This window comes from Columba livia, chromosome 10 (genome assembly GCF_036013475.1).
Source record: "Columba livia isolate bColLiv1 breed racing homer chromosome 10, bColLiv1.pat.W.v2, whole genome shotgun sequence".
NCBI lineage: Eukaryota > Metazoa > Chordata > Aves > Columbiformes > Columbidae > Columba > Columba livia.
The window spans coordinates 13,838,684-13,857,701 of NC_088611.1; the positions used below are offsets into that span (position 1 = coordinate 13,838,684).

The window sequence follows — 19,018 nt, forward strand, 5'->3', positions numbered from 1 at the left end:
AGAGACCTTGTGCTTATTCTTTCTGCAGTGCGCAGGTACCATTAATGTCAGTGCACCCACACATGGGGTGCAGCATGGAAAGGTGTAGAGCCCTGGGAATCCTCTAGAAAATGGCCTTCTCCTGCCCTACTGCATGGGGGATGCACCAGCTGCACTGAAATGTCAGAAGGGTTTGCACAGCTGACAGGTTGCTGAAAATGGAGCATGGCGGCATCGCCATAAATTCTCTTTATCCAGCCAAGTGCAGCTTAATATAGACTTAGTCGCGCAGTCTGTCTCCCACACTGAAACCAAGAGCTGCCACAGCTCATGACCAAAGCATGAAGTTGTCCATTTAACTGAATGAACTACTGCTAGTCAAGGGGGGAAAAAAATCCTTTAAAATTTGTCTTTCTATTTAGGAAAGTAATAGAGGAAGGAGAAGAAAGAACATGTCTGAACTCAGCCAAAACTCAGATGAAGAAGTGTGTCCTGAGGACATCGATGAAGATGAAATCCTGGCAAACCTGTCCCCTGAGGAGCTAAAGGAGCTGCAGTGTGAGATGGAAGTCATGGCCCCGGACCCCCAAGTCCCAACCGGGATGATACAGAAGGATCAGACAGAGAAACCCCCTACCGGGAGCTTCGATCACAGGTCCCTGGTTGACTACCTGTACTGGCAGAAGGCTTCCAGACGCATGCTCGAGGACGAGAGAGTTCCCGTCACCCTTTTACCCTCTGAGGTAACAAAGAAAAAATCACAAATATTTATTATGCATCGCTATGGGATCTGTTTTATAGCTTTAATACCTTAAACTGCCTCTGTTTCCATCCCTGTATGGTGCAAACAAATTTAAATTAATCCTAAAAGTCTCCAGCAATGTCAGGATCCCGCTCAAACTGATGTCAGAGTTAGCAATATTTTAATTTCTTTTCCTAAATATTTATTTAAGTTTTTTCAATATAAGAAAATCCTAATTCTGTTTCAGTAAAGCAAATCACAGAGAAATTGTTATAAAATCACTTTGGAGGATGAAACACCATATTGTTTTTTCCATAGAAAACAGTTAATTACATATGGTTAATGTAATAATTTGCAGAATTTAATGTCCTACTGGGGGAAAAAAAAAGTGTATGTTAACAATGTGAAACATTCAGTAAATGCATGCAAGCATGCAAACAACACAACTAGTCCAACCCTTTAAGTACTTAAACTTATTCTACTATATCTATGACTTTGAAATGAAGTTAAGGTCATACTTGGGTATCTTTCAGGTTGAGGGACACACTTAAAAATATGGTAATAGAATGGAATCTCGACCAGCTAAAACACATCTATACCTACACCAAGTGAATTTGAGGTAAATGGGTTTTTTTTTAAACACTAGCGGTTTTGCTGACACACAACAGCACAGTGTATCGCAGACTTCCCAGGGCAGGTTTCACGGCTGCCTCTGGAGAGGGAGAGAAATCTTTGGGTTTTTTCCCTCCTGCAACACTCTTAGCCTCAAAAAATTATTATTATTATTATTTTAAACTTCTGAGCTTAAATCTGGGATCTGGGTGCCTGCTGCATTCACAACTGGTCAAGGGATTCCTGTACTAAACCCATCCACTACCACAGGAAATAGGACACACAGCCCTGAGGGCAGAAGTGACTTTGTGACCATTTTGTCTGACTTTCAGAGAAGCACAAGCCGTGACACTGCCCTGCCTAGTGCAAATCTCTTAGGAAAATATTGTGATCTTTATTAGCACTTTGTCAGCATTTCTCAGTGATGGAGGCAGTTTCACTTGCAAAAAGATGCTTGGAAAAATAATCTCAGCGAGGATGTTCTCTGCAGGTGGTTAAAGTTTGCAACTAATTTTATTTTGGTGTTAGAAGTCATATTGCCTTGCAACAAATGTGTGCAGAGGCCAGTTTCCCATCTCTGCACTGAAAATTAAACTGAGCTAATATTTTGCTTTACCTTCCTTAGCTGTGATGCTCTGGCAGGTACCAGAGCAGGTGGCCTTGTTGTCTCGTGTGCTGGGTGACTCCACTGTTGTCACGATGTGCCCTCGTCACTCCTCTTTGGGCTGAATAAACAGTCAGGGGTTAACACTGATTTGCAATGTTTTGTGGCATATGAAACAAACATTCAAGGAAATGATAAAAAATTACACAAAATCTAGAAAAATACTTTGGATCAGAGAATATTAACCCCCAGAAGTTTTCAAGGACCACCTTAACATTGCTGCATTAAATATGTAGAGGATTTAATCATCAGGACTTAAATTAATAGGCAAAGACAAAAAACTGTTCGCAGCCACTTTAAAAGCAATTGTTCCTGTGTCTCCAAGCAAGCCAGCACAGCCCTGGCTTACAGGAAAGGGCACTTTTAAGGATTATTCAATAATGTAAGGGCATGAAGGTATCGCAATCGAGACAATACGTGTTTATTTGAGCAGAAAGTTAATGTAACAAAGCTGTGTTCAATTATTTCAGCTGTGAGGTTTTGTCTTCCTCAGAGAAGTGCTGCAGAGGAGATGGAAGGAAAGGCCGGCGGCAGCGGCGAGGCGCACGGTGGAAGGGGGCCAGGAGCAGAGGGAAAAGAGAGACATTACAAAAATGAGCGTTTGTCCAACTCAGGAACACCATGTGGGGAGACAAACAAAGGTGGAAGCGATAAAGAGAGAGAGGAGGAGAAGGAGGAAGCAGCAGCAGAGGAGGAGGAGGAGGAAGAAGATGAAGATGATGATGATGAAGAGGAAGAGGAAGATGAGACTGAATTGGAAACAAAGGAAACTGACACCAATGAGAACCATCACAGTGATCAGATAAGTAAGAAACCAGGTACTGAATTGGGAAAAGTCACAGAAAAGCCAAATGAAAATGAGAATAAAATATCAAAATTAAACATACCCAAAAAGTTAGCACTGGATACCAGCTTCATGAAGCTAAGTGCCAGGCCTTCGGGAAACCAAACAAATTTAGAAGACAGTTTGCAGAAAGTTCGAAAAAACAACCCAGATGTGAAAGAGGTCAATCTGAACAACATAGAAAATGTCCCCAAAGAGATGCTGATAGATTTTGTCAATGCCATGAAGAAGAATAAGAACGTAAAAACGTTCAGTTTGGCCAATGTGGGGGCTGATGACAACGTGGCGTTCGCGTTGGCCAACATGCTGCGGGAGAACAGGAGCATCACCACGTTGAACATCGATTCCAATTGCATCTCTGGCAAAGGGATCATTGCCATCATGAGGTGCCTGCAGTACAACGAGACGCTGACAGAGCTCCGCTTCCACAACCAGCGCAGCATGCTAGGCCACCAGGCAGAAATGGAGATCGCCAGGCTGCTGAAAGCCAATGCCACCCTCCTTAAAATGGGGTATCACTTCGAACTGCCCGGCCCCAGGATGGTGGTGACCAACCTGCTCAGCAGAAATCTGGACAAGCAGAGGCAAAAGAGGCAGGAGGAGCAAAGGCAGCAGCAAATGAAAGAGCAGAGGGAGTTGATAGCGATGCTGGAGAATGGACTGGGGTTGCCTCCTGGCATGTGGGAAATGCTGGGGGGGCCACTGCCCCAGCCAGGGATGCACAAACCCCCACAAGCCCCAAAGCCACCCGTCCCCACAGCTGTGTCTCTGAGCAAAAGGCAGGAGAGTGCAAGGCAACCAGCCCCCGAGCAGCCACTCAGAGAGAACCCCGTCAGCTTTAGAGTGGTCAAGCTGAAGAAGATTCAGCGCAAACCCGCTGTGCCGGAGTACGTGGAACCTGCTGAGAAAACCAACCTTAAAGACGTCATCAAAACGCTTAAACCAGTTCCCAGGAGAAGACCTCCTCCCCTTGTCGAAATAACCCCAAGAGATCAGCTACTAAATGACATCCGTCAGAGTAATGTCGCTTATCTTAAACCCGTAAGTGCTTAGAGATGGCTGTGAGGGGAGGGAATTGCACTCACCCAGCAAATTTCGAAGCTGGTGTTTGAAACATTGACCACTCAGTGGGTCCTGTAAATGCACCCACACACTGTGTGTTGTTGTTTTGCAATGAAGCTGCCATTCCTGGGATGCAGGTGGTTGTCTCCTCTGGCAGCACTAAGGTACAGCTGGCACAGAGAAATGACACCAAGCACCAAGGCTTCAGCAGTAAGGTGCAGGTCACACTCTTCTGCCTCTGCCTGCCCCTGCAGTAGGTGCCCAGGCCCCTGGGCTGGCAGTGCTGCCATAAATCTGCAAGGACAAGGTTGCAGAAAGCGAGAAATCTGTGGTACAGTCATGGTCTGGGACTGCCTTCAGTTGGTCTGGTTTAAATGAAGTTAAAAGCTTTAGTGTGAGTGCAAAGTCCTCAGTTGTGATAACTGCCTCTTGGTGATGCTGTCACTTGGCTATCAAATTCATGGGCCACTTTTCAAAATGCTGGCCACCAGATTTAACCTTTTGTTTTCCTGAAATATTATATTTCTCTGTATCGTACCATTATTTGAGAAATACTAAAAGCGGACTGATTTATTTGTAGTTTGTGATGTTGACACTTCTGTTTGTGTAGCTAAGGCTAGAGGAAGAGGACAAAATCCTTTGCAATCAAAAGTGATCAAGTAGTATTTTGTAATTCATATTTAATATTGACATTTTTATATAGTGGGCCACATTTTTATTTCACTTATACCTACGCAGAAGTAATTAATCCCTCAGTAATTCCAGAGAGAGTAGGTTGTCCTGAAATTCTGGCAGGGCAGGTTCTGCAGTGACCCTGGTCCAGGTTTAACGTGACCGTTCTGCCCCCAGCCCAAGCTTTGGGGCTGTGGTTCCTGCTGGCCAGTCTGACTTGGCTGCAGCCAGGGCCTCTCCTCAGGGCATTTCTGGCCTTCCTAGGTCTCAGTCTAGGTTTTGCACTTCAGTATCATGTTTAAGATGACAAGACCTGCTCTTGTGAAGGTCACAGTTTATCTGTACACACCAAGATGGTGCTTGTGATGGCAGGTTGGTCACTTGCTGAATCTGCTGCCTCCCCTCCTCTCAGGAAGACAAAGGACAATGGTGCTGATGCTCTGCTGGGCACAGCCCTCCATTGGCACAGTGATGATTAAGAAATCCAGGTGCTGCCAGGTGCCAGGGAGCACTAGTGAACCCCAACCCTTCCACACAAAATCCCTGGGCAGTTTTTATAAATGACAGCTCTGGTGTTTGCGGTGGAAGGAACAATTCACAGTTCCTGCTAAATGGGCCAAATAACAATTGTTGTCACAGCCTACGGGAAGATGAAGCAATTGACGCCTGTGTTGGTGGTTTGGGGTTGTTTTTTGTTTGGTTGTTTTCTGGGATGTATTTTTGGTCCTCTGTCATTGGGCCAAAGGGCTTGGATTTGAGGCATTAGGGTTCATTGTTAACTGCCTGTATGATCTCAGTAACTCCTTATTTGCCTCAATATCCTCAGCTTCATCTCTAAAATGGTGTTTTACTGCTTGAGCTGAGATGCATGTTTGTTCACTCCATGGTAGGACTCACTGCTTGCAAACTGATTTCCTGGGAATTAGGAATCGAAAACAGCAAGCAGGGAATTACAAACAAAACAAAGCCACTTGGAGCTCCCCCACTGTTATATTTTTTATTATTCAACAGTTTCTGAGGGTTTGTATTAAACTAAACTGGTTTGGAAAGTAAGACTGAGAAATTTCCTCCTCCTAATACTTACTGTCCTTGTCCAGGTGCCGTTGCCGAAGCAGCTGGAATGAGAGACCAGACTGACTCAAAGAAAACAACTGGGAATAAAGACTATTCAAGTTTTGCATACAACTGTTTCAGCAGATGTTTTCTGCAGAGCCCAGGTGGTATATACGACTATTTGGGAACAAAGCTTGAGATACACACTCCTAGAAGTGTGGTGAAAACGGCTGGCATTGGAAAAGTCAGTACGAAGCGTTTCCATCAGGTATCAAACAATCCCGGTGTCATCTGTCTGCCAAGTGGATTTGAGGCTCCAGTTTGTTGTGGGAGTATTTTCTCTGAGGCATCAATAACTTTGTCTTTCTAGTTTGTCAGCAAACTATTTGTTTTCACGTTGTCCTTCTGCTGCCAGATTCTGCAGGAACATGCTGTGCTTTATCTTATCTTTCTTTTCACACACATGCTCCTCTATTATTTTCTTGTCCATGAGAAATATATTTGATTTCCATGTAAACAGCTTCATTTTTTAGGATAAGGAAAGAAAAATGAAATAAAACTCTCTCCGTAAGATGTGTGTAGCACTTCCATGGCTAACAAGATGCTCACAGAACAGAACAACTGCTCTGGTACCTCAAACACTGTGGCTTGATGGTTTCGAGCTACCTCAGTCTCAGAACACAGTCTAGTTGGTATTGTACCTGATCAGCAGATAAAGGGTGACGCCTTGCTCTGCTTTGAGAGCTGTAATCTTAATTCCCCACAACTCACCTCAGTTCATGTTGTAATCCTTAATTACAGCCACCTTGGAGCACGGTGAAATGCCATTTGAGGTCTCTGTCCCCACTGCTCTGAAGTGGCAGGAGGATGAGCCTCACCCCTCATCTTTGCCAGTGGTTTAAGAAACTTATCATTCCTCCTAGTACTGGGTGTGGACTGCATGTCTCCCCCCAGCAGGGCTGGCTATGATGGGGTTAAACCTGCATATACACAACTTAGTTTTTCCTTAATATTTTTGTGAATTTTTTTCTCCTCCATAAGATTTTTTTTTGTTGTTGCAAGCCTTCTTTGTAAAGGAGCTACAGGTAATTCACTCTCAGAGAAGATACCAAGATACCAGTTGTTTTTGATGTTGTGTTTTGGTGGTTTCTTTTTTTAAGAAAGCCATTTAAGCCTATAAGGCATAGGGAAGAACGAACCTTTCCTTTCGCTAACATGCAGCTCTCCTGCCTTCCTGTGGCCGATACTCATTCAAAAGGCACAGCTTTGCAGCTCCTGGCAGGATTTCCTTGAGGTGAGTCTCTCCTTGCTCCTGCCTGTAACTCTCTGTAACCTTCCCTTACAGCTCAATCCCACTCCCACCCTGCTACCCCTTCCCATATTTATCTAATAGTCCTGTAGTATCAGCAACATCCAGGACCAATTTGAATCTAAGGTAGTCTCCACTACCCTCAGGTTCGAGTTTTGGTCTAGCGTTGTCCTTTTTGTTTCACCTGATGTCTTTCAAATCTGTCTTCCAAACTTATACAGCTCCTCAGCTCAGCTTCTGTCTGCAACTGTAATGCCACAGAAGCGTGGCTGATTTATTGCTGAAGACATAGCAAGTAGTTTAAGTAATCACATAAGGGGGAGGGGAGACCCATTTCTGCACAACAGGGACATAGAAAAAGGAATTGCATTTTCTTTGCAGTCATTTCATACATGGCTCACTTTTTGTAAAGGATAAAGGCAGGAAAGGGACAGAACTTGATACTTTTAACAAAGTCCTCACATGGAGCAGGGAAGCAAATGCCAAGTGCAAGAAGCAACTCCCCCAGAAAGCTGTTCTCTGTACTGGTGTCAAGGCCAGGCTGGCCCAGCCCAGATTTCAGCAGCTGGGACAGGGAAGCACAAAAGAAAATACATGATAGTGCTTTACAGTCCCCATCTCGAGCTGCCAGGCACAAATTACTGCTATAGCCAGAAGCAGCTGACACATATCACCAGATATGTGCTGCAGAATCTGCTCTGATCCATGTCCTCCCACCAAGTAGCCTCTTGAGTGATCACAGGAGCAGGGAAGCCACCAGATACAAATGTACCATTATTTTGACTACAGCAGAGTTGGCTTCCTAGAACCACTCCAGGCACAGCCCCCACTAATCCTAGAAACACAAATCTCTCTCAGGTAATTAAGAGAAATGTCAAAATCCCAGTTAGGTAGAGTTATACAAGCGACTGAAATGGTGTGAACAAATGCTTAAATACTCCACCTCTGTAGAGACACCTTTGTAAGGGTGCAAGAGCAAGGCCATTCCTGCAGCTCTGAGATCCCTCACGCCTCACAGAGTTAACACTGATACCGAGCATTCAAAGCCAGCCACTCACCACAAACACCAGCTCCGGCACAAGCTGCAGGGTGACAGCAGATCTCCCACCACCGCTCCAGGGTATTTCACCAACCACAGCAACAGAGACAAGCTCAAGTTTCCAGCCAGTTCTCCCAACAGAAATACATGCAGTCAGTAATCACCATTAGTTTATTTTCTTCATAACTGTGCAGTTTTTAAAATTCTACAGTAATGATGACATCTCAGACTACTATGTTCTTTAAGTGCAGAAACAGTTTTCAAAAAACAAAGACCATGCGCTACAAGTGCGGAATAGGCCATTGACTCTTCAGCTGGAATTTACAGACATTTTCAATAAATACTGATCACCTTAACACTTAAATGGAATGACATGTTCAGATGTCTACAGTCCACTATGAAAACAGCATGGTAAGTTACACAAAAGCTTCAACTTTAAGGATCCTTGCTTTTTTGTTAAACTAATTGCTTTGTTAGAAAAGAGAAATGTAAGAATATTTGAAATGGAGTGTCACCTGGACAACTTTTTCCCCCCTATTGTTGGTAAGCTCCTCTTACCAAAATAATTCCATCAGGCTGGCAGTTAAGTTGAAATATATATAAAAGAATCCTACACACCACTTTCAGGAGTTGTTACAGGCAAATATCTTCATGAATTTGGAATGGGTTTTCAAAAACTTTATCTTGACATTATTGCTTTTATTTGTAAACCTGAAATTCAGCTTTTTCCTTTGAAGAGTGTTAGAAGTACAGAGTCAGTGAGATGCATGTTTTACTTATATCTTTGCATTCTGATTAAGAAAAAGATGATCCACGCTCGAGAACACACATATACCTCCATCTATAAAACAGCCTAGAAAGCAGAACAAGGTAAGACCCTAAAGTAGCAGTATTTAAAAACATCAGTTGGGTGGAAACCTAGCTCACCCAACATATCTGAAAACTTTTTACCTCTCATGCTTGGCCATGCTGGTTTAGCTGGTGGGCAGGGAAGCCTGGCTCTTCTGCAGAGAGGAGCAGTTTCTATAGATCAAGGTTTCAGAGAAAACAAAGGGGTGTTTTACTGGATCTGACAGGCACAGTGCCATATATAGTCTTTATGCTTAGATCTACTCAAGACTGTTTCCCAGCTGCTAAAGGAGGAATGTGAGGTGAGTACAGGAACCCATATTCATTACCAGTATTGCACAGTTTTACCACTTGCCAGGTAGGCTAGCAATGTAGGCTCAATACAGACCACTCAAGGGACGAATTTGCAGGATGCAGGAAATACCTACTTTTGATCTGTTCCAGCTCACCTTGAATATCGCCAGCCTGAAGGTGCCAGCCAGCACAAACTGCAATCTTGTAGAACTGAGATGAAAGGGGTGTTACTTTTAATAGACAAATTTGCTACAAGACAGTTTGAGAGACTGCATTCTATCGGTTTTCATCTCTTCTTCCTCCTCCACCCCCCAGAAGAAGAGACAAGGAAACACATTTAAGTTAGTATGTATTTGTGTAAACACCAGACATTTTGCTATACAATAGAAAAAAAGTTGCTGCTCTTATGTTCTTAGAGGAGCCCTGAAGACCTTGGAATACCTGTATCCTGCAACTATTAGTCTGTATCACGTGCATTTCCTGTTTTGTACACAAACTGAAAGCAAGCTTGAACAATAGTAAATAGCAACTACAATCCTGCAACAGGTAAATGCTGTGTTGCAGCTGCTTACTCCTTTGCTTTAGATATGTAGTCAGCCAGTTTGTTGATGCTATCCTCTTGCTGTTCTAGAGCATCCAGTATGATGCCCATTGGGGTCTTCTTCAAGCCTATTCCTTCAATCTTGTTCTCCAGCTTGTTCTTTATGTTCCGGAGCCTCAGAGAAGCATGGACAAACATCACTGCATGACAGAAATGCAATTATTAATTGTTAGCACTCCAGGAATGCATACTTCTTGCAGCATTCATCTGAAGACACACTCCAACACTATGACAACCCCGGAAGAAGACAAAGTCTCAATGACCACTTAAGTAACCACAGGTACCCATTTAATAATAACGTTAAAGATGATTTGTGCTGTTTTGTGTCCCCTCCCCTCCAGTTTAGTTTGGGGATCATTTAAATAGAGGTAGTAAAGGCAACAGTCAATTTAGACTCTATAGACATCTTTGAGAATGCTCAAGTCAAGCCCCAGCCCATTAGAGAAAAGGAAAAATACTTACAGAGGAGAGGAAGCGTGATCCCAAACATGAACACCATGACATCTCCCAGATAGGAGATCAAGAAGTAGCTAGACAGCATGATGACCACTACAAATGTGGTTGGGTATTGCTTCTTCAGCCTGCGGAGTATATCCTTGTTGTGTGATACCCACACAAACCCCATGAACACCAGCACCACCACAGTACCGCCAATAAGCATATTCAAGGGACTCAGAAATCTGGAGAGAAGAGGAGAAAAAAGAAGAAAGTGTCCCGTTTCAGAGCTCTCATTACTTGTGTCCACATAGCAAACATCTAGCTCACTGGTAACTTGTAACTAGGGAGGTAAGACATTAAGATGTCAGTTGTTGCTATCAAGATCTTTATCAACTTTTGAATTTTAGGCAGAAACTAAATAAAGCAACAGGTGCAACTGAACAAGCAACAGTTAGCAGTGAATTTAGATATTCTTTATGTTCTCTTCCTGAGCATAGCTCAGGATAATGACAGTTTCTGCAGCCCCTCATCAATAGCAGCACTTACTGCCAGGACCACTCCTACCTGTGCAATCAACACAAACCTGAGAGCAGATGAAACCAACAATCAGTTGCCCAAGGCATTGATCTTTTCCCTGCACATGACCAAAACCAGGCTTAGCTTAGGCCTTCAGAAGAAGTAGCTTTTCATAGTATCTTGTCTAGGTTTGCAAAATGGGAAAAAAGTAAGGGAACGTGGTGTAAAGTAGTTAATTCACTTTCTTATTTCTGAATGAACCTTATTGGTTTTCACTCAAAATAATTTTATGAACCTGCAGAAGGAGCTTATTACCATCAGCATAACAGACAGAAGCTTAGATCCAAGCAAGCGTGCCTGAGAGTCAGAAGGAAATGGAGCATGGGATAAAGGTCTTGCAGGAAGAAGAGCCAGGCCTGGCAAGAGGGTCACTTCTGAGGTTTGTGTTCTATTATTGTTATTGGAGTTACCAAGCAAACCAAGCCATCAAGTGGATCAGCTTTGGGCTATAAACAGCAAGTCCCTTTTTTGGACCAGGGCGAGAACATCACCTGCTCAAACAACTTTCCTAAGTATTTAGAGCTTGTTTAGAGTCAAACTCCCAGCAATGGCTTTGCTTAGCAGGTTTCTCTACTCGTACAAAGTCAAGGCTCTATTATATTTCACTTATCTAGTAAGAAGTTACGAGATTTCATGTGCATTCCGATTTACTTGCTTGTATGTGCGCTGATCTAATTACGCAGCAGCTGAGGGCTCTGAGCTGCTACAACCATGACAGCAGCATAACACTGGCCTGATAGAGCCAGATGTAGTCAACATTTCCTCTTGCAGACTTTGCAGTCAGTCTTACTGTTCCAAAACCAACAGGCACAATGACTCACCACTCCACCCCACCGCTGAGGAAGATGCTATGGTTTGTGGCCTGTGCTTCATATCCGGCACAGGCAGAAGAAATCTGCTGCTGCTATGCCAACACTCTACCTGCAGTGCCAGAGAGCATTTTCCTAGAGAAGGAAGAACCCCCAATAATTATTTCAGAGCAGAGACTGGCTCTTGATTCTTTAAGTCAGTTGTGCCAATAGGCAACAGGACAACTGGATGGGAAGAGATTAAAATTCAGACTAGTTCCCCACCTGCTTCTGCTACTCACACTGAAAAGCCAACAGGGCTTTTTGGAAGTGGTGATAGGGCAGACTTGCTTGTTGCATCTGAGTCACTCCCTGTAGCCAGCCAGAATATATTTAGCTCTGAATTGTCAATCTAAAGTTTCCAGGCTGGAAAAAGTGAGCAGCATTGCTCTGGAAAGAAATCAGTTTCATCTGTGCTCCTTTGCAGCAGAGAAGGAGGGTGACTCATGAGTGGACCACACTAGAGCCTGGCTTATATATGTACTACTGGACATATGAGATTCTTCAAGCAGCAGTCAGTGCCACATCATAGTTGTCTCCGAGCAGAAATGGCCAAACTTACTCAGACAACTCACAACAACCAATTTTTTGTTCCCAAAAATCTACAGACAATATAATTGTGGAAGTGACAAAGGGCAAGTCAGAACTCCACTCTACATTTTCCATGTGTCTGGCAAATATTTTCAAAGCTTTATCTTCCCTGCCCTTCCCACTACTCTCACTACAACTTCAGAAGCTGGTGGTGAAGAGCAATCCCTTTATATTTATAAGCAAGAGACCAAAGGCTTCTCTGCTCTACACTTCTTTCTAGTATTATATAGGTTCTACATAACTTACTGGCTGTAAGGGATGTGAAGAAAAACAACAAAAAAACCAAACCAACCAACACATTCAAAAGATCCCACTTTCCTGGGGAAAGTTATTTGAATTACATGTTTTCTGAAGTGGGCTGCATTCCAACACGTACAAGGAACAGTGAACATAAGTATCAAATGAAGTCACTCAGAGCCACATGAAAACAGATGGAGATAGCAGTTGCCACCAAAAACTGGTATTCAAATTATCAGCCATGTGTCCACGGACTTCATTACTTTGATTACAGTACTGGTGTCATATGCCAAGCTCCCCTTTCCTGCTAGACTCACCCACAGTGTAATTCACAGTGCTATCTAAGATTCTCCTAGAAACTCACATATAGAAACTTCTCCAGAATTTTTTTGGGGAAGGCAGACCTCAGTTATCCAATTTTGCTTGGATCTGTTGGGACACTGCTCTTGATAACACGACAGCTAAAGATTAAAAAGGAAAAAAAATATAGACATGTTATTTCAGAACACCAGAGTCTAGGGAAAAGAGAGCTGTGTAACAGCCCCAGCAGTCACCTTAGAGTTGAACCACCAACACTGATATTGGCCTTATTTATGTACAGATTAGAACACACTAGGCCAAATTCCTGCTCAGGCAAGAAGGCTGGAAGTCTTTCACAGCTGCACAGACAAGCTAAGTGACCAGCCATTAAGTATGCTACCAGATATTTTCTAAATATAATTCCCTTTAGCATGGAAATAACTAAAAAATGCACAGAACTATCAGCATGACAATGGTGTGGTAACTTGAGTTTACAGCTCAGATGACTTGGCAGAAGAAAAACTCTTTTGAGATTGGAGAAGAAAACCACTAACTCCCACTACCCTGAAAGTAGTCAGTATGGCAGGACTAAATCACATCTGGGGGTGCTAACAGCTCAGAGTGCACTAGCCGGATGATCTTCTGCATCGTTCTTGTGGTGGACAACGTACAACCCCGGAAAGCTGGGACAAACTGGCAAGGAAGAGCTGTCACCTAGATTCAGTTCCAGCAATATTGCAGGGTGACTTGCAATTCCACCCATGCTGCTCTCCAGAGACCAGGTTTCCTTCAGCATCTGCTTTGATACAAAGTAAAGAGGTGGGAAAAATAAACAGAATAAAGAAACATCCTGCCTCGGCAGGGACACAGGCATTTTTCCTGTGCCAAGTAGCACCATGTGACACTTTGCATTTGTGGAAGTAGTATCCGAAGACAGCAGAGATGGAACCGCTGGGGGTGCAGTTGTGCGAGAAGTAGTAATGGCAGCTACCTCTGGCTCACAAAATCAGATTGAAACACCTTTTTTTTGTTTCTTTTTTTTTTTTACTGGATTAATATTTCTAGACTCTGCCCTACATACATGACAAGACAGGTTAGATTTCTCACATAGGTGTAGGAAAGCTCAAAGAGCTCTGCTTTCAGTGACTTACCACATCACCTCTTCTGGACAGATTATTTCATATCTGCACATTTGTGCACAGCCATACAGCAGGAGAGGCAAACAGTCACTTGGAGGATATGCAGCTATAGTGTAGGGAAAAAAAAGCCAGGCGAGACGCATCCTTTGCACAAGACGAGAAGCCTCCAGCGGCAGAAGCCCAGAAATAGGACAGGCCACGTAAAAAGCAAAAGCAATCTAGCTCCATCATTAAATCATCACCACTTAGATGACTGTCTCAGGGTGATTATTCAGCAGTTGCTGTCACATCTGTTTCTTTTGCACGTGACCAGGCAAGTCTCAAAGGCACTGAGTAGAAGACTTCCAGTTATTGAGAACATTTTTTTACTCAGAGTAAATCAGGCCGTTAACACAAAATAAGCATGAAAATCCTGTTTTGGAAGATCTTCTGCTCAATCATGTTCCAAGCAGTGGGCAGGTTATAACACTTAAATGTTTTCTTTCTCATTTGTATTAATTTAAACAACTTTAAAAGTAAAGTTTTGCCTTCTCTCCCCATACTTCTATCTTCAATGAGATTATATAGCTGTAACTAGAGGTAGCACATAAAACTATATACGGCATGGTCTCCCAGGTGACAGCCCTCAGCATCCACAGATTTAGCAATGCTTCTTTACTTATTGTTGTTCAGTTAAATTGCTTTGAGAACAGGGAGACAGATTCCTTTCTGCAGAATTGCCAGACTTTTATTAAGTTATGTACTAACATTATTACGCAACATATGTTTTAAAAGCAAAGTGTTTTGTTCACTCATTCTTAATTTTTCATTAGGCATTAGAGAAACTAAGCATTTTGCTGCTCTGGAGTCTTCATTTTGGGAAGGGAACCACTACAAAGCATGTCAGCTAAGGTAGTGATCTGGGGGAGAAAAGAAAAAAGACACGCTCCTTGATAGCTAGGGGTTGTGCAGGTGCACAGTAGATGTTTTAGAGAAGCACCAGCAATTGAAAGAGACATCATTCTTTTAGACACGGCACTGTGAAATCCAGTACACCTTTTAATACTGTCAGATTTAGAAACTACTTTTTAGCAAGTACGTGGCAACAAAAGCCTAGAAGAACTTAACTACTTAAGTTAATACAATTTCTAAGTTTGAACTGCAAGACAGAGAAGCATTGTTGGAGTAGGTGAAAGCACAGAAAAATTCCATTTATTAACCACCCTGAGGGAGAGTTGCAAGCGGTTGTGGGAGGCACTGATTTTAATAAGTATCTGTATAGCACTCACAATGACTGGGTCCTGGCTCAGGGTAAGAACAGGCAGTCCAATTCCTACACAACTGGGAGAAAGGGCACAATTTGATTTAGTAAGGATATCGTTTTCTGTCAGCAGTCTACTTCAACAGGATTTTAAGGGAAAAAACAAAACCAAAACAACAACAACAACACCCACAAAACACCCCAAAACAACAGCACACTAGTCCAGATTAATTCTTAAATTAATTAGCAGGGCATGGAGGGCAGAAGAGATCAGGTCACTACCACCAGCCTGTATTAGCAGAGTGACACTAATTCAGTAGTGTTAGCTGCTTGTTCACTGATTATTTTCTACCTAGTCCTGTAGGGTGAGAGTAAAATCTACAATATTGCAAAGCACAGAGCATAATTTACATATAACAGTAGCCATCAGAGAAGGCAAATGGAAGGAGAAAGGCACAGAAATGATGCAGTAGAGACCATTGCAATTCTACTACATTCACAGTAAGGTTATTCCATACTTTGCGGAGATAGTAATAGGCTGGAGAGGGCAACTTTGTTGTAGAAGGGGCAGTAAATTGCAGCCGTGGCAATAAACACTGTACTTTCAATATCAAGAAAGCTCTTGGCTACAGTTTCCAAGTCAGCCCAGCACCACCATGGCTACCATGTATTACAATAGCTGAAAATATAATCTCTGCATTACAAGTCTGTCTACACAATTCGATGGTTTAAGAACAGGTAGAGTTTGTGATGGGCTAAGTTTAGTTTTGCTTACAGGAAGACCACTGCATTAGCAGTTTCAATAATCCTGCCCTTAGGCCTGTATACAGCCCTGGAGTTCCTAAAAAGCCATGATTCATCACTTATCACTCAGGGATTCCTGACCATTACAGAACATACAAAAGTGCAAGACAACAACTTAATTATCAATTTAAATTTATCAAGAGAACTTCCTTTATCTTTCACCCAAAGCCACAGTCTGGCCAAGCAAAAAATCTTTTTATTAAAAGAAATGAATAGGCTTTTTCCCTATTGAAGTGTTATCCTGTTGCCTTTAGAGTTCTTATCCCACACTCTTTTACTTCAGTGTTAGAAGAATCGGATTCATCATATACTGAAGGCTCTAAGACATGTAATTTAAAAAAATATATTTGAGATCAAGATACCACTCCAGGTGTTTCTCATCCCTAAGTTTTCAACTCAGAGGGTTACCACTTTATATTAGAATTGTAGTTCTGATATTAATCTCCTTCTCCTGTGGGTCTCTTCCTCCTCCACCTTCCACCCCAGCAAAATAGTGGGAAATAAGTGGGAGATATGTCACACTTGATCTGAAGAAAACAGATCAGAGTTCAAAAGGAGGAAGGAATTTGGGAGTACAAGCTGCTGCTCTCCTAGTTTTCCAACCAGAGATATCAAAACTGTCCACATCTTTTCCCCACCTTCTTGGAGAGAACTGTCCCTCTGCTTTCCAAGGCCACTGTGATTTACTTACTCACTGAGAGCTGGCCACAGCATCACACTGCTAAACAAGGGTAGGTGAGCACAGAAGTCTAGAAGGTGGAATAAGAACAGCAAGACCATAGAAGTCTCATTTTACCAGTCTAGTAGTCTGTTGAGCTGACTGCCACATATCCCCACCAAAATTAAGAAGAAGATGACCTATGTCACTATGCTAAACCTATGCTTAAAAAAAAAAAAAAGGATTTAGGGGAAGAATGTCAAGCTTCTGCAACGCTTCAGCCAAAACTACTCTGGCCTAATGGCTCAGCAATTCTGCAGTTTAGGCATTCGCATTTGTGCGCTGTTTGTTGTGAAGAGTGGAGTATTCCAGTTTCCATATTAAAAGCTTAATCATCAGCCTCTGCTGCATGTTTTGCTTAAGAGTTTTCTGACCAAATATTCCACAGCAATACTTGAAGAGGAGTCACACAGGCTTTGATTCAAAGGTGATTCGAAGGTTATTTCCCAATTCTCTTCAGGAAAGTCAGACCTTTCAGAAACATCAGATGGTCTTGCATAGAAGGTCTCAATTCTGCCCCAAAATGAAATGAATGGGTACCTTACCCATTTTATGTTTAAGGTTTTTTTTCAGTATGAGTTAGCTCAGAAATAAGAAAGGCTTGCTCTGTCCCCTGGACATAAGCTTAAAATTGCAACAGAGAACAGACTTCATTTTTTTTTTTTTTACTCAAAGCAAAGCTTATCTCAGCTTGACCAACCACCCCGGATAGATCTAGTGAGGAAGCGCAGATCACTGTGCAGGATGCTGCTCAGTTTTTCGTAGAGCAGCAACATCCGGCACTCAAACCCACGGCTGCTTTCTGCTGGGCACAGGGTGCCCTGGGACAGCCTGGGTGCCCAGAACCCTCTTCCTTGGGCAGAAGAGCTTGATGAGCAGTCCATGGAAGCAGGAGTCCTCAGATTTGTTAGACACTCGCCAAAAATAAAAAATCCTAAACACTACTCAACACTCCTAACATAACAAGCTCCCCCTCCATCACGGAGGCTGCAACCAGGCCTTAATTTTTTCAGTATTATTATTAGAGACAGCAGATAAATTGGAGGCTCAAGGAGAGGCAGAGGAAGGGAAAGGCAGCTTCCCTGCCCCTGCACCCCCGACATCCCACCCGGCAGCGCTGCACCCAGGGCCGGGCCGGACCGGACTCTTTCCCGCGGCACCGGGTGGAGCCGCAGCGCCGTCCCCACGGGAACCGCGGCCACCCCTAGCCCCCCACCGCCCGGAGCCCGCCATCCCCAACCCCTCCCAGGCCGGAGCCCGGCCCACGCACTGACCCCACAATGGAGACAACGGCAGCGGCCACCATCAGGTAGTTGGTCTGGTAGTAGAGCAGGTTGTTGACCACCCTGTTGTTCCATTTCGAGATGTCCTTGAAGTCGGGCCGGGCGAAGCGGTCCGAGCCGGGGAAGAAATCGTCCCAGGCCCGCAGCGGCGCCACCTGCACCTCCATGGCTGCCACCGCCCCCGCCGCGCAGGCCTAAGAGCGCCGCGGCACCGCTCCGGGGCGGCTCCCGGCCGCCGCCACCGGCCCCGCCGCTGCTCGGGGCGGGGACCGAACGCTGATGAAACAGTGAAGAAACGAGCGGCAGCTCCAGCGACAGGCGAGTGTCGCACCGCGCCTCCCGTCACACGCCCAGGAAAGCAGCTGACAGGGGCGCGGCGCTGCTGCGAGGGGTCGCTGTATGGTCATTGTTTCTTCGTCAAAAGATGACGCACTTTTTAATATTCACATGGCGAATCCAGTTCGCATCCTCCGTGAAACAGAGAGTCGCGGCCCGAATGTGGAGGGGTCCACGCAGTGGCTGCCCCAGCCAAGGAGGCACCGAGGGTGTGTGGAGCCATGGCAGGTAGACCCTGCTAGTGGGGCGATAGTGCCCCAAACCCTCCAGTGGCGGGGAGGCTGGTGCTGGCAGCCATGGTGGTTCAAACCCCAGCAGTCCCTGGAATAACAGCTGCTGTTCCAGCGCTTTCACACTCCGTCCTCCATAGCTCAAGCACACTGTCCGCGTGTGTATTGCACAATGTGTCGCCACACTAGGCAATAAAGTCATAGAATCATTTCAGTTGGAAGAGACCCTCAGGATCATTGAGTCCAACCCTAACCTCACCTGTCACTAAACCATATCCCTAAGAACCTTGTCTAAACGCCTTTTAAACCCCTCCAGGGATGGTGACTCCACCATTTCCCTGGGCAGCCTGTTCCAATGCCTGACAAACCTTTCCATGAAGAATTTTTTTCCCAATATCCAATCTAAACCTGCCCTGGCGCAACTTGAGGCCATTTTCTCTTGTCCTATTGTTATAGTTGAATTGAATTTTGTGGGCTGGGCTGTGTTTCTGATTCTGTAGACCATATCCAGGATTCCTACCTTATCGTAAAAGCTATGCAAGTTGTATACGAGCTCAT

The 19,018-nt window shown here is 44.0% G+C and overlaps 2 protein-coding genes across 3 annotated transcripts; one reads left to right on the plus strand and one right to left on the minus strand.

Annotated features, from left to right (window-relative positions):
• Positions 1–261: 261 nt before the first annotated feature.
• On the plus strand, positions 262–6,201 carry LMOD3 (leiomodin 3). Of its 2 annotated transcripts, none has more exons than XM_013368020.3 (3): positions 262–722; positions 2,491–3,882; positions 5,673–6,201. In XM_013368020.3, exons 1-3 carry the CDS (start codon positions 432–434, stop codon positions 5,697–5,699), a joined length of 1,710 nt encoding a protein of 569 aa, XP_013223474.2. In that variant the 5' UTR covers positions 262–431; the 3' UTR covers positions 5,700–6,201. The 2 variants fall into 2 exon arrangements, with proteins under 2 accessions (XP_013223474.2, XP_064931508.1); XM_065075436.1 differs by having other exon boundaries at positions 584–722; positions 2,468–3,882; positions 5,673–5,757.
• A 1,928-nt stretch (positions 6,202–8,129) lies between these two features.
• On the minus strand, positions 8,130–18,253 carry ARL6IP5 (ADP ribosylation factor like GTPase 6 interacting protein 5). The gene is made up of 3 exons (XM_005505619.4): positions 17,886–18,253; positions 10,183–10,400; positions 8,130–9,860 (listed from the first exon to the last, which is right to left on the minus strand). Exons 1-3 carry the CDS (start codon positions 18,059–18,061, stop codon positions 9,688–9,690), a joined length of 567 nt encoding a protein of 188 aa, XP_005505676.3. The 5' UTR covers positions 18,062–18,253; the 3' UTR covers positions 8,130–9,687.
• Positions 18,254–19,018: the final 765 nt, after the last annotated feature.

Excerpts from the sequence above, each read along its gene's own strand:
- LMOD3 (XM_013368020.3), top strand. The coding sequence starts at position 432 with ATGTCTGAACTCAGCCAAAACTCAGATGAAGAAGTGTGTCCTGAGGAC. Across the intron at positions 723-2,490 it reads TCACCCTTTTACCCTCTGAG|AGAAGTGCTGCAGAGGAGAT; the intron begins GTAACAAAGAAA and ends TGTCTTCCTCAG. Across the intron at positions 3,883-5,672 it reads ATGTCGCTTATCTTAAACCC|GTGCCGTTGCCGAAGCAGCT; the intron begins GTAAGTGCTTAG and ends GTCCTTGTCCAG.
- ARL6IP5 (XM_005505619.4), bottom strand. The coding sequence starts at position 18,061 with ATGGAGGTGCAGGTGGCGCCGCTGCGGGCCTGGGACGATTTCTTCCCC. Across the intron at positions 10,401-17,885 it reads GCCGTTGTCTCCATTGTGGG|ATTTCTGAGTCCCTTGAATA; the intron begins GTCAGTGCGTGG and ends TCTTCTCTCCAG. Across the intron at positions 9,861-10,182 it reads GATCACGCTTCCTCTCCTCT|TGATGTTTGTCCATGCTTCT; the intron begins GTAAGTATTTTT and ends TCTGTCATGCAG.